The sequence below is a fragment of the Coffea arabica genome, chromosome 1c, assembly GCF_036785885.1.
Source record: "Coffea arabica cultivar ET-39 chromosome 1c, Coffea Arabica ET-39 HiFi, whole genome shotgun sequence".
Classification (NCBI taxonomy): domain Eukaryota; kingdom Viridiplantae; phylum Streptophyta; class Magnoliopsida; order Gentianales; family Rubiaceae; genus Coffea; species Coffea arabica.
This window is the reverse complement of record NC_092310.1, coordinates 54,683,588-54,695,214: the sequence shown is the minus strand read 5'-3', so window position 1 is coordinate 54,695,214 and position 11,627 is coordinate 54,683,588. Positions and strand designations below refer to the sequence as shown.

The 11,627-nt window shown below is 35.6% G+C and overlaps 2 protein-coding genes across 6 annotated transcripts; one reads left to right on the top strand and one right to left on the bottom strand.

Moving 5' to 3' along the window:
• Nucleotides 1-1,804: 1,804 nt before the first annotated feature.
• On the top strand, nt 1,805-3,839 carry LOC113729860 (proliferating cell nuclear antigen). Its single transcript, XM_027254157.2, has 4 exons — nt 1,805-2,265; nt 2,838-2,990; nt 3,110-3,207; nt 3,322-3,839. Exons 1-4 carry the CDS (start codon nt 1,947-1,949, stop codon nt 3,544-3,546), a joined length of 795 nt encoding a protein of 264 aa, XP_027109958.1. The 5' UTR covers nt 1,805-1,946; the 3' UTR covers nt 3,547-3,839.
• Nucleotides 3,840-4,375: 536 nt separating this feature from the next.
• Nucleotides 4,376-10,717, bottom strand: LOC113729833 (cytosolic enolase 3). 5 transcript variants are annotated; one of them, XM_027254114.2, is made up of 14 exons: nt 10,470-10,717; nt 10,220-10,374; nt 9,829-10,003; nt 8,871-8,963; nt 8,690-8,761; nt 8,484-8,600; nt 8,181-8,261; nt 7,315-7,391; nt 7,120-7,223; nt 6,701-6,799; nt 6,467-6,552; nt 5,814-5,900; nt 5,285-5,482; nt 4,376-4,815 (listed from the first exon to the last, which is right to left on the bottom strand). In XM_027254114.2, the coding sequence occupies exons 1-14, from the start codon at nt 10,572-10,574 to the stop codon at nt 4,747-4,749; spliced, it is 1,518 nt and encodes a 505-aa protein (XP_027109915.1). In that variant the 5' UTR covers nt 10,575-10,717; the 3' UTR covers nt 4,376-4,746. The 5 variants fall into 5 exon arrangements, with proteins under 5 accessions (XP_027109915.1, XP_027109933.1, XP_027109924.1 ...); XM_027254132.2 differs by having other exon boundaries at nt 10,450-10,589; XM_027254123.2 differs by lacking the exon at nt 8,871-8,963.
• Nucleotides 10,718-11,627: the final 910 nt, after the last annotated feature.

Genomic DNA, 11,627 nt, shown 5'->3' with positions numbered 1-11,627 from the left:
AAATAAATTAATCAATATTATGCCAACACAATAATTTACTCAACGAATGAGAAAAGTTAGAATTTCAGTTATGCATTACTAATATTGGCTCTCAAGAAAACTAGTAAAAGAGTTTTTAAACATATTTTTGTATTTTTATAATTTGTATATATTTAACATTTAGCAATAATATATTTGGATATATAATTATGTATAATATCAAAATATAAATTATATATAAATGTGATTTAAGGGTTGGGACTATATCGGATTTGGGTCTAATAAGGTTTGAGCTCATTTTATATTTAATTCGGGCCTAATTTTTAGATTTAAATTCAAACCGGTTCATTGAAAAGGTCGGGCTCATCGGTCTTGTTTTCGGGCTTAACGAGCTAAGTTTAGGTTAATCCGACCTCATTGACAATTCTAATACACTATCACCATTGAATCCATTACATATGTATAAATTTTGAATTTCAAATTCAAATATTACAACTCCATTTTGATTGGTCAATTTTTAAAAAAATATAATGTTCAAATATAATGTTATAATAATATACAAACAAAAACAAGTTGAAAAACATTTCATTCATATAATATATCAAATATTTCAAAAATTAATACAATTGATTAATTTTTGCCTACTCTGACAGTGTATAATTTTTCCTATATATTGTCAGCATTACATGAATAACAATTATGCAAAATTGGAATTTGAAATTCAACTTTTATACATATGTTATGAATTAAATGGTGATAGTGCATACACTATCAATATATATATAATCTACTCTTTATTTAATGAAATTATTTGCATCAGTCTTCATCGTGATGGGATGGAACCAAAAGCAGCCCCCTGCTCGGCAACAAACTTTCATTTGCTTTGCCAAGCAGGAACGGTTGTCAAATGAAAGCAACAACTTTGACTTAAAAAAGAAAAAATGAAAGCAACACAAGACAACGAAGAAGGGAGTGCGAAATTGTGAAGTGCCAGCAGGAGATTGTTTGGTCTTAGAAATTGACTTGACGCTTCGAAATTATAGGTAACTCGGTCAAGCCTTATGATCATAGCTAAATCTATTATCCTAAAATCAATGGATACCACGAATATGCTGCAGAAGTCTGCAAATTTTTGTGATGTAAATTAAATCACGTTAGATGATTTCTAACGATCCTGTTAATGAATTTCGCTTTTATATAGTAAAAAAAAATAAATGTGCGTGATGTGTGGGGCTTTTGCAAATGAATATGATTACTAAAGAGAGACATTGATATTGACATCTCATTTGCTTAATTGATAAACTTACAAAATGCAGAGGGTTGATTACGAATCAATCAAAATTGTGTCTGCTGACCATCAATTTGATATCCCTTACTCCTATAATCCAGTTTGTTTGAATTTGGTGGATGATCTTTTTAAGGTCATAAGAGTTCAATTATTCATTTTGGATGGATCAACCCAAGAAGCAAATCCAAATAGAAGATGCAACAACTGCGTGGGTGACGATAAATCATGTTCATTTTAGTAACCAACGGGAGAATCAGTTTGGTTAAGCCCAAACCGTTGCTCAAATTGTAGCCCGCTAGCGCTTTCCTGGATTATTACCGCAACCAAATAAGTGGACCTGGCCCAAACTTCACGCTGAGGACGTCCAAATCAGTATGTGGCGGGAATTCTAATCGTCTACCAAAATTCGGCACCACTCAAATCCCGCCATCTCACAAAAAGGATTCTTTAAACAAAAATAAATTTTTAAAATTCCCTTTAGTCCCTACTGGTATTAAAATTCCAAAGCACGCTTCCCCCATTACTTTCAGTGCTGTATATAAAGCCCCCGCTAATATTTCCCTCCCACTCCTTCCCACTCCTTCCCACTTTCCCTCTTTCAAAAAAAAAAACAAAAGAACTCTCCGGCCCTTTCTACAGCCTAACCCTAGCCATTTTCCCTCTGAATTTCCCTTCAGAGATGTTTGAATTAAGGCTGGTTCAGGGTAGTTTGTTGAAGAAGGTTCTGGACGCCATAAAAGATTTGGTGAACGATGCGAATTTCGATTGTTCCTCGAGTGGCTTCTCCTTGCAAGCCATGGACTCCAGCCACGTCGCGCTGGTGGCTCTGCTGCTCAGATCCGAAGGCTTTGAGCACTACCGCTGTGACCGTAATTTTTCCATGGGGATGAATCTTAACAATATGGCTAAGATGCTCAAGTGCGCCGGAAACGATGACATCATCACCATTAAAGGCGACGATGGCAGTGATACTGTTACCTTCATGTTTGAAAGTCCCAGTAAGTTTTCTATTTTGATATTTCTATGTTTTCTTCGAAAAAAAATTGACTATGTATTTTCTGAATCTTTCATATTTACAGTTTGTTAAATTTACAGAAAAAAATGTAATTATTGAAACATCAAATGGGAAATCATATTAATTGCAATTTAGATGCTGAAAACGATGTGCATGTAAAGACTAGATTATGATGATTCATATGTTGAAATGATGTGATGTTTATAATTTTTTTTTTTTTTTTTTTGCGGGGAATACATGGTTTATCGGGGAGTTACCACAGTATTGCTTGTTTCTATTTAAATAAAAAAAAACGTCGATACTTTTTTTTCCAAAATATATAAGTTCGTGATTTAAAAGTCGACTTCAAAGTTGTTCCCTTCTTTGATTTTTCCTTTCGCTGCTCCTCTGCTTGCCTCAAATCCTTCTTCCTCTGATTTTCTAGGCTGGGTTTATTGTCATCTGTGTGCGTGTGTGTGATTTTTTTTGTCTGGCATGGTTAATATTCAATACTTGTTTTTGGTGGTCAACATATTGCGTCAACTGATTTTCTTTGGTTATGTTATGGATATGAAGCTCAAGATAAGATAGCTGATTTTGAAATGAAGCTTATGGACATCGACAGTGAGCACCTTGGAATTCCAGAAGCAGAGTACCAGGCTATTGTTAGGATGCCTTCGGCTGAGTTTGCTAGAATTTGTAAAGATCTCAGCAGTATTGGTGATACAGGTACTTTTATTAGTAGAAGTCACCAATAAGCTAAACGTGTCAACCTTGGTTAGGCTTTTTTATTCGATATAGGGGTTGGTTCCGTTTTGTATTTACTTACATTTTTGGGTGTTTTGCAGTTGTGATATCTGTGACAAAAGAAGGCGTAAAATTTTCAACAAGAGGTGATATTGGGTCTGCTAATATTGTTTGCCGGCAGAATACAACTGTTGACAAGGTACATTATTTTGTGTAGAATTTTACTTCGTTGTCATTGTGCGTAATTGTACTGCTTTTTTGTCAGTTTATGCTCTGTAATTGGATTTTATTTGTTTTTTGTCCTTATTTTCAGCCAGAGGAAGCAACTGTTATAGAAATGAATGATCCAGTGTCCTTGACATTTGCCCTTAGGTATTTGAACTCTTTTACCAAGGCAAGCCCATTGTCTAACACAGTAACCATCAGTTTGTCTTCAGAGCTTCCTGTAGTTGTTGAGTACAAGATTGCAGAGATGGGTTATATAAGATTTTACCTGGCGCCTAAGATTGAAGAGGATGAAGAAGAGACAAAGCCTTAGAGTTTAAATGCTCCAGCAGCAGCATTTTCAATCTCTGTTGATGCTGTCTCTGCCACAACTTTTCTTAATCTTGTTTACTTGAGAATTGAGCTCTTAGTGGATAGTTTATGACTTTCATTGGTAAATAGACTGTTATGCTTGAGTTTATTAGAGTTTCATTTTCTTTTCTTTTTTGTTTTCTAAATTTGTTGTAATTGCGTTTTCTCTTTTTCCTTTGCTTTTGTGTTTTCTAAATTTGTTGTAGTTGTTTTTGTTGCTTCGAATCAGTAAATTTCTTTCACTCTTTATCTTAATGGTTTTCGCACTACTAGTACTCTTTACACCAGAATTTTGCCTTCGATCGGGATGTCAGATTATTTGTACTTTCTGGATTCGTTTAAATGTCTATTGATCCATCTCAGGCGAAGCCATTGTGTAGTCATGCACTCATGCTTCCAGAAATCCACTCCACCCGTTCTGTCCCTGATGTCCATGTATGCAACACCTAGTGTATCGAGTCTCCTTAGTAGTATGTCAGCTAGAGTAGCAAGTAGCGAGTTCCTCAATGACTGTCAGATTATTATGATATGCCTTTTGCGGACTTGCACGAGGAAGGTTCCTGTATTTTTTACTGACGTGATTTGGGATGAAAATTACAAGGAGGAGAATAAAAAGTCGCTCTACACTATACTAAACACCTTTCTGCCAGGGCAAAATATCACTTGTGTAGATCAAGCTATCGAATACTGGACAAGCATTTTCAGAATGGTTTAAAAGGCACCCACCTTACTGCAGTGATCCAACAGTGTTTCGAGCAGCCGTTGAGAGTTGAGACGAACTCAGGTGCACGTGAACTAAAAGCACGAGCTAATTTTGTAAAATGGGAAACCATTCTGAATTTAGCTGTTCATATTTCATCAAAAACATGAACTTACATATTCTTGTAAAATCTACACAGCCTCAAATTCCTGGAAAAGTCCAACCACATACTCCTTCAATCTCTTTTTCTTTCATTTTTGCCCCCTTTTTCAGGGGTGTGTTTGATACACAGATGCCTGCTATAGTATCACAAGGGGGTTGGGGGGAACCAGCCATTGTGACCAAAACTAACACGAAACATCAACCGAGCTCTTTGATCAAGAACGCTAGTATCTATATCAGGCAAACTTCAGTACGAAGTAATTGGGCAAAACATGAGGAACAGGTGGTCCGCTGAGGAGGCTAGGACAATCTCCAATCATCACCCACGTAAACTGCTTGGTCTCCAAGATCTTCCTCAATTCTAAGCAACTATAGATGAACATTTATCTGTTAAAGTCTATACCATATTATATCTATAAATAACAATCAAATTAAAATGCCTACACCACACAGCCAAGGGCAGGGTTTCATCCATTGGGCTGAGAAAGCAGCTGTGGTTAATGCAACAAAACTGTCTACTTTCATGTTATTCAATCTTTCACTATCTCAGTTGTGAAGAGCAGTTTCTCTACTTTATATACCCAGGGAGGTTGGGAGTGGGGCAGTGAATCCAAGCCTACTCAGAGAATGAGACCAAGAAAATAAATACTCCTACAGAGTCACATGCCTGAAAGATAATCCATATCCAAATTGTTCTTTTTACATTTTAATTTTTCCCATTACTTCAGCTATTGAAACATTCTATATCAATCAACCAAAATTTCAATTTAGCTGGCACCATCAAATAGAAGTTAATGAAGCCAAAGAAAACCTGAGAGTTATGAGGTAATGTATGAACCTGGTTGTATTTTGCTAGTCTTTCTCCTCGGCAAGGGGCACCTGCTTTTATCTGACTTACAGCAAGGCCAACACATAAATCAGCAATGAATGCATCTTCAGTTTCCCCGCTTCTTTGAGATATCACAACTCCCCAGTGGGCATCCTTGGCCAATTTCACGTTTTCAATTGCCTCAGTCACCGTCCCAATCTGATTAACCTGAAGTCCAACCCTCAATATTATTAAAGTTAGCTAACTCATTGAGGACAAAAAAAAGCACTAATAGCAAGAATAAATAGCACACATGGCCATCTTTTAAGATAAGTTCAAGATCATATCATGTAAAACAGCCAATTCAGGTCGATACTTAAGAAAATAGGTGCCTGTCCACCATATTGACAAAATAGAAATGCAAACTACGTATTCTGAACATCACAAAGACCCAACATCTCCAAATGCACATAGGCAATCCTATCAGTCAGTACAACTCCAGAAAAAATAAAATTACTTTGACTAGAGAATCTAAAACTCAACTGTCAATGGCAGATACCTTGAGAAGAAGAGCATTACAAGCAGATTCCTCCACAGCTCTTTCAATTCTTTTAGTGTTTGACATCAACAAGTCATCTCCCACAACCTAGGAAGAGAAACTATTTTTTAGTTTGAACAGAAGAGCACCAAAAAGAGAATGGAAAGAAGAGTGAAGCGATAAACTCAGTAGAAAATATTCAATATATTCACTACTTAATTCCATAAGAAAACACATCTACTCCAACCTAGCTAGCTTATTTTAGGAACCCAAAGAACTATCACGTGCCATTATTACCCAAAAGAAGGCATTGCCCAAAATGATACATAGCTTAAGGAATCAAACACATATAACATCTAATTAAAGAATAAAATGTTAATCTCATCCCTTTCTATCTTTTGTAAGCTCCTGCACCACAGAATTATGATTAAATTCTGCTAATATTACCAACTTGGAATAAAATTCATCGTTCCACTAGGTGCCTATGAATTAATTTCACTACATAACAACATTGTTTGAATACTATGAGCAGAGAAAATAATTGAAAAAAAATTCCTCACAGTAGCTTACTATTTGATTCCTACTCTTCAGCAATGACTAGTTTAAGTTTGTCCTAATTATTAAGTATGAACGAGAGTGATCACGGTAATCATCAGGAAGAATGTCAGACAAACCTGGCATATTCCAAGATTTGAAAAATGCTTGGCGTGCTCCCAATCCTCCTTGTCAAATGGATCTTCAATTGAAACAATAGGGTAATCTACAAATTCACATTATATTTGCACAGGCAAAATAGGGGAAATTAGAATATCTTAGTAAGGTGACAAAAACTCTACCTGCTCTAACAGGTAGAAAGCATCAAGAGATAACAATAAATCAAATAAGAAAGGAGTATATAATAGATATACCTGAACAAAGTTCCTTGTATATATTAATCATATCCTCTCCTGACTTGAAATTTTGATCTGATTTGTTGGGGGATTTGAAATCTAAATCATACTTTGTACCTAAATCAGAGAAGACAACAAAAATCAGTCTTCCAGGAGACAGAAACAAATACAAGAGGTAGCTAGAGATAATTAAACCGAAACAGCTCAAAGAGAGCTGACATATACTTTCCAAAATCAAATTAAGCTTTAAACTCCAATCTTTTCCAAGGAAAGTCATTTTGATACCTCATCCGAAAATTTCTCAAATGTCCACACAAAATTTGAATGTATCAAACAGATACTAAAACTCTTGCCTAACACACATCAACATGCCCTTTTTTTATCCCTTTTTTTTCCCATTTTACCACCATTAGTTGAAAAAAAAATAAGAAGATCACCTATGCAGAACTCGGTGGCATCAACATCAATTGCTATCTTTAACTTTTCACTGTACCCAGTTCTGCCTATTGCCTCCTTAACAAGATCCAAACCTTCTCGAATGCTGATAAAGCAGCAGGTCAAAGATAAATATATTGTCAAATGGAACAAATTAAAGATCAATGATTTGGGTGGGAAAAAAGGAAAAAACTTACCTTGTGATGCTTGGAGCAAAACCACCATCTTCACCAACACTACATCCATCAGTGCCATATTTTTTACTAATAACGGCCTGCCCATTTTGGAATGAAGCTTACAATTAACAAATTAGCTAGAAGATTAAAACAAGAGGGGCAGAGAAAAAATTTTTGGTACAAAACTTTGCATCCTTCACAAATATCTTTGCTGGTCTTGACAGAATGGGCAATTTCAGAAATATGTTTGTGTGTAAAGTTAGTTATTCTTGAGATTTTGCAGCATGCTCCACTTTGTACAAAGTAAAGACCTAGGGATAGGAATTTCAAAGGGAAGCTGGTATTGGCACTACCGAATTTGATGTAGGCACTCCTTTGACATTTTTAATCATCCGGAAAGACAAACATACCCCTATATCACATTCCAAATACTATATAGTTTGTAATTGCAATTACAATAGGGTTACATACAACTTTTTGCGTAATTAAAAAAGGTCAAGAAAGTGTCATAATAAATATGGAGTGCCAATAACAATTCCATTTTCAAAAGTTCACATTTATGGGCAAGGAGGCCAAAGTCTACCATTAAGAGTTAAACTTCTCAACATTTACCTAGCTGCTTGTCAAGGCATCCTTCAATGGCAGAGGTCAAGTTCTAGGCTTAAGAACAGTCTCATGTCACTTTGTTCAAATACTTGTCCTAGGAGTCCCAAGGACAGGAGTATCCACTTCCCCAGATTATGATAGTGATAGTGGACCATTTAACAGAGTTCCAAATTCTTAATTAGTCACTCTTTGCACAAAGACAATTTGGAGTCTCAATATCTTTTCTGCAGTTGCAAAATATATTCTTGCAGCCACAAGCTAACAACAAAAGGGTAAATTACCTTTAGATGATGATAAGTCTCAGAGCCCATTTGCAGTGCCTCCTCAAACTGTCTAGCTCCAATTGGAAGAATCATAATTTGCTGACAAATTTCAAGCCAATCATCAGATAACATCAAGAAATATAAACTTTAAATTAACATGCAAATTCACAGAGTTGAAAAAAAAAAAAGAACCTTAAGAAAAGGTTTGAAAGAAGCAACCACGTGTAGCCAATGAAATGTTGCAGAAGGTGTAAACAGGAAATCAATCACAGGAACCAACAAGCTTGATAAGATAGGTAATTGGAGCTAAGCACAGCTTACCTTAACAGGCAAAAAATTTGCAGCATATTTTCCACCACTTATAAGAGTGAAAGCAGGAATAGGAAGACTAAGATTTGTATTGCCCGAAAGAACTGCAATGTGTTTGTACAGTGGAACCTGCAAGTAAAAATTATCACACGTAGCAGATAAATCGCTTCTAGTTTAGTTTAAGTGAAAACCAAATGCCAAAAACAGCATTCACATGCCTCCTTTTCGGCTGCACCAGCTTTGCAAGCAGCCATGGATACTGCTAAAATTGCATTTGCTCCAAGCTCACTCTGCAACACCAAATTGTGAAAAAGAAGACTAAATTTCCAAATCATTCAGGAAAAGAGATAAATATTCAGCAGTATTAGTGAAAATATGCCAGACAAAGAAAATAATTACTTGAAAAAAGAATTCCCAAAAAGCACTTTCTCTTAGAGGTAGGAATAAATTACTGAAATGGAGCAGAGGCCTTGTGAAAACTAATTGACTTTCCTGATGTATGACAAGGAACATGCAAAGGTTAGACAAATATGCAGGCAGGCAAGGAATCAGTTGTATGCTATAGCAAACAGACACAATGATATAGAGATATTTTCTTTTCCTTAAACATAAAAATAGATTATGATTAAGAGACACCTTTCTCTCTGTTAGACACAAAAATAGATGATGATCAAGTTCTGACTTATTCGTGCCATCAAACTACTAGGAAGATGAAACAGAAATTCGAGGACTTGTGTTTTTGTGTCAACTCAAGTTCTTGTGAATATCAATTTCCTATTAGCTAATTAAAAGATTTGCTTACAACAAAACAAAAATTAAAAATAAAAGATTACTACTGGATAAGTGCAATCTAATTTAAGCTGGCATTAATGGGCCACAATTCTATAAGGAAGCATTGATATCATTATCTTTCATGCAAACCAAGAAAATTTGGATGTATCAATCCACCTTGAAGTTGCACCACAAACTACCTAGAGATGCAGAAGGTGACAGATTCGCAACTTATAATTGGATTATAAGGCTAACAAACAACAGTGCCTGCTTCAGGGTCACTAATTGCAAGCCCTGAACAAGAGATTATAGGGTTTCAGGTGCTATGGCCTAACACCTCAAAAGTTATCAAGGTTTTGGATACTACTGCCCAACACCTCAGCGCAGTTCATCCCAGGATGACATCTTGTGCTAGAGTGTAAACAATTAAATGAAATGGCTTGAATAGATATGATGTATACAGCATCATCCAAAGTCATACAAGGTCTACAGTGCAAAACAAACGATCAGTATTTTATTTTGTTTTATTTGGTTGATAACAATGAACAAAATTCTGACAAAACACTTCAGAGAATGGAAAAGCTACCTTCTTCTCTGTCCTGTCCAAGTCTATCATGGCTTGATCAATTTGAGACTGAAGAGTAGGATCCATACCAATCAAAGCTTCAGATATTTTCTCATTGACATTTCTAACAGCCCTGCTCACACCATTTCCAAGATACGTTCCCTTATCTCCATCACGTAATTCAATAGCCTCATACCTAGAGTCAGGAAATCAATACAACAACACTCATTCAGAATTGATTTCTGAGTTCAGAAATACGTCAACCGATAGATGGAATATAATCAGATATTATTATCAAAAGCTTGGGATGTCAAGTGTGGCGGTGCTGCAAATTCCATTGCAAAGCATTTACACTCAGATTAACTACTGCAACAGACTAGTATTTCTGTAAGCATTAAGGAAAAGGACCTACATTCCGGAGGAAGCTCCACTGGGTGCAGAAGCACGAAACATGCCTTTATTGGTGTATAAATCAACTTCAACCGTTGGAATACCTCTGCTATCGAGAATTTGTCGAGCTTTCACTTTCGTAATCATCGAAGGCACCGATTTCTTCATATGATTCGACTGTCACATAATCACCAAATAAGTATATATATACATAATAAAGCATATCATTTGAAAAGCTAATTAAACAAATACCATAAGCATTGAAGACGTACGATGAAGAGGACTGGATCGGGAGTTTTGGCCCTAACGGCGGCATTGACGGCGTCTTCTATTTTCCGGGAGAGCGCGTGCTTATCCAAATATTCTTGCACTGACATTTCTTCTTCTTCTCCTTTTTTTTTTCTTTTGGAGAAAAAACTGCCTTTTTCCTCTCTATTAGTTTTGCTTTGCTAGCTCCAGCTCTTGCTGTTTTTTTATTTTCTTTGAGTTGTGCTCTCGTATATGATGTATAGGGGCTCTTCCAGTGAGAGACCTACAGTGGCGCCACCAGTAATGCCGATGGTGGCGTTTTACGATGTCGTTTCTCCTGGCGTCCCCACTTTAATTGCCCTTTCGCTTGTCGAATTTGTGTTTTTCAAGAAAAATAATGAAAGTAAAATAAAACAACGCGATGTTTTGGAACGCTGTCGCTTCTTTGTTTCTGTTTGTTTATCGACTTAAGAGGGCTGAAGGCCCAAGTGACTTCAAAATAATTACTGCATTTTTGTGTACCAAAAAAATAAAACAACTTTTTTGAAGATGTGCTTGCTAAATATTTATATATAGAGTGTACCCACCCCCACCCCCCAAAAAAAAAAGGGATAATTTCAGAAACCTCCCCTGAGGTTTCTGACATTTACACTTACCTCCCTTGTGGTTTGAACAATTACACTGACCTCCCCTAAGGTTACTAATCCTTTACAAATTCAGTCCAAATGATTAAAATATTATTTTAGAGAGTGAAATTAGAAATTTATACCTGATTTGTCCTTTGTGCCACATGTCCAATGAATGGCAAAGTATTACAAATTAATTAACAATTAATAAACTTTAATGAGTGTAGTTTATAGGCAAATACGTATTGCCTATTTAAAGTACCAGCTCTTTACATGTATTTTACTTTCAAACACTTACTTTATCACAAATATTTATTCTCAAATACAGATTTGTATTTACTCTCAAATATTTAATTTTTGTTAAATACAAAACCTACCAATTTTTCTTCCGTAGAAATATTAATATAACATTTTTTCAATTTCAATTACAAATATTTATGTATTTAACATAAATTAAATGATTCAGAATAAAATACTCATAAAGAGCTAATACTTTACTCATGTAATGGATGAAAGTCATAAAAAATTAACATTTTATAGGCCATTTCTTTTTTT

Bases quoted from the DNA above. Each gene is read 5' to 3' on its own strand.
- LOC113729860 (XM_027254157.2), top strand. From the start codon at position 1,947: ATGTTTGAATTAAGGCTGGTTCAGGGTAGTTTGTTGAAGAAGGTTCTG. The intron at 2,266-2,837 runs GTAAGTTTTCTA...ATGGATATGAAG, and splicing joins CTTCATGTTTGAAAGTCCCA to CTCAAGATAAGATAGCTGAT. The intron at 2,991-3,109 runs GTACTTTTATTA...GGTGTTTTGCAG, and splicing joins CAGCAGTATTGGTGATACAG to TTGTGATATCTGTGACAAAA.
- LOC113729833 (XM_027254114.2), bottom strand. From the start codon at position 10,574: ATGTCAGTGCAAGAATATTTGGATAAGCACGCGCTCTCCCGGAAAATA. The intron at 10,004-10,219 runs GTAGGTCCTTTT...TCCTGACTCTAG, and splicing joins AGTGGAGCTTCCTCCGGAAT to GTATGAGGCTATTGAATTAC. The intron at 7,224-7,314 runs GTAAGTTTTTTC...CTGCTTTATCAG, and splicing joins TTTGCTCCAAGCATCACAAG to CATTCGAGAAGGTTTGGATC.